Source organism: Coturnix japonica, chromosome 1 (assembly GCF_001577835.2).
Source record: "Coturnix japonica isolate 7356 chromosome 1, Coturnix japonica 2.1, whole genome shotgun sequence".
Classification (NCBI taxonomy): Eukaryota; Metazoa; Chordata; class Aves; order Galliformes; family Phasianidae; genus Coturnix; species Coturnix japonica.
Window position 1 is genome coordinate 173,844,656 of NC_029516.1, and position 1,151 is coordinate 173,845,806.

The following is a 1,151-nucleotide window of genomic DNA, read 5'->3' on the forward strand; positions in this document are numbered from 1 at the left end:
TGCTCAGGGTGCTATGGGTGGGGATGCTCAGGGTGCTATGGGTGCTCAGTGCTATGGGTGGGGATGCTCAGGGTGCTATGGGTGCTCAGTGCTATGGGTGGGGATGCTCGGGGTGCTTTGCTGTGGGGCTGGGGGTGGTTCTGACCCACTCCCTCCCATGGCAGGTGCTGGAAGGGGAGCTGCAAAGCGAGGCCACGCGGCAGCAGGAGAAGGTGGCGGAGCTGCAGGAGCTGCTGGCGCAGAAGGAGCAGGCGGCCGAGCACTACAAGGCACAGATGGAAAAGGCCAAAACTCACTACGACGCCAAGAAGCAGCAGAACCTGGAGCTGGCGGAGAAGCTGCAGGCGATGGAGCAGCTGCAGCAGGAGAACAAGGAGCTGAGGACGGAGTCGGAGCGTCTGAACAAGGAGCTGCAGCAGAGCGCAATGAGAGCACAGCAGGCAGAGCTGAGCTGCAGGGAGCTGAGCACCAGGGTGCAGGGCATGGAGGAGCAGGTGGGAACAGGCACAATCAGACCCCCCCATTATACAGACCCACCCCCCCCCATTATCCAGCCCCCCTTCATTATACAGACCCCCCCATTATACAGACCCACCCCCCCCCATTATCCAGCCCCCCCCCCCCCATTATTCAGCCCCCCCCATTATCCCACACACCCCCTTCCCCCCCCCAATGGGGCAGAGCTGCTCCTCATGGGGTCACCCCCATCCCCTGCCCCACACTGTGGGGGGGGACAAAGCCCCCGTCCCGGGGGGCTTTGCAGGATGAGACCCTTGTCCCTGGGGAGGTGACGGCCCTTAGGGGCTGAGCCTCCTCCTTGATCCCACTGTTGGCAATGGAGGCGGGTGTGCAGGGGGTCGGCCAGGGCTGGGGGGAGCAGGGGGGGCTCCCTCCCCTTCCTGCTGCCCTGGGGTGACCAACCTGCGTCCTACCAGGTGGAGGAGCTGAACAAGAAGCTGGCACAGCACGAGAAAACCACGCGGAGCCAGCAGCAGAGAGTTAAGGTCTGTGGGTGGATGGGTGGGGATGCTCGGTGCTATGGGTGGGGATGCTCAGGGTGCTATGGATGCTCAGTGTTATGGGTGGGGATGCTCAGGGTGCTATGGGTGGGGATGCTCAGGGTGCTATGGATGCTCAGGGTGCTATGGGTG

At 63.3% G+C, this 1,151-nt stretch overlaps 1 protein-coding gene across 1 annotated transcript in view; it reads left to right on the forward strand.

Annotated features, from left to right (window-relative positions):
- NUMA1 (nuclear mitotic apparatus protein 1) overlaps positions 1-1,151 on the forward strand; it is a 34,134-nt gene that overhangs the window by 27,270 nt on the left and 5,713 nt on the right. The window contains exons 16-17 of the mRNA XM_032443378.1: positions 8-611; positions 936-1,004. Of these exons, the coding sequence (XP_032299269.1) occupies positions 8-611; positions 936-1,004 (673 nt within the window). The remainder of the gene's footprint in view (positions 1-7; positions 612-935; positions 1,005-1,151) is intronic.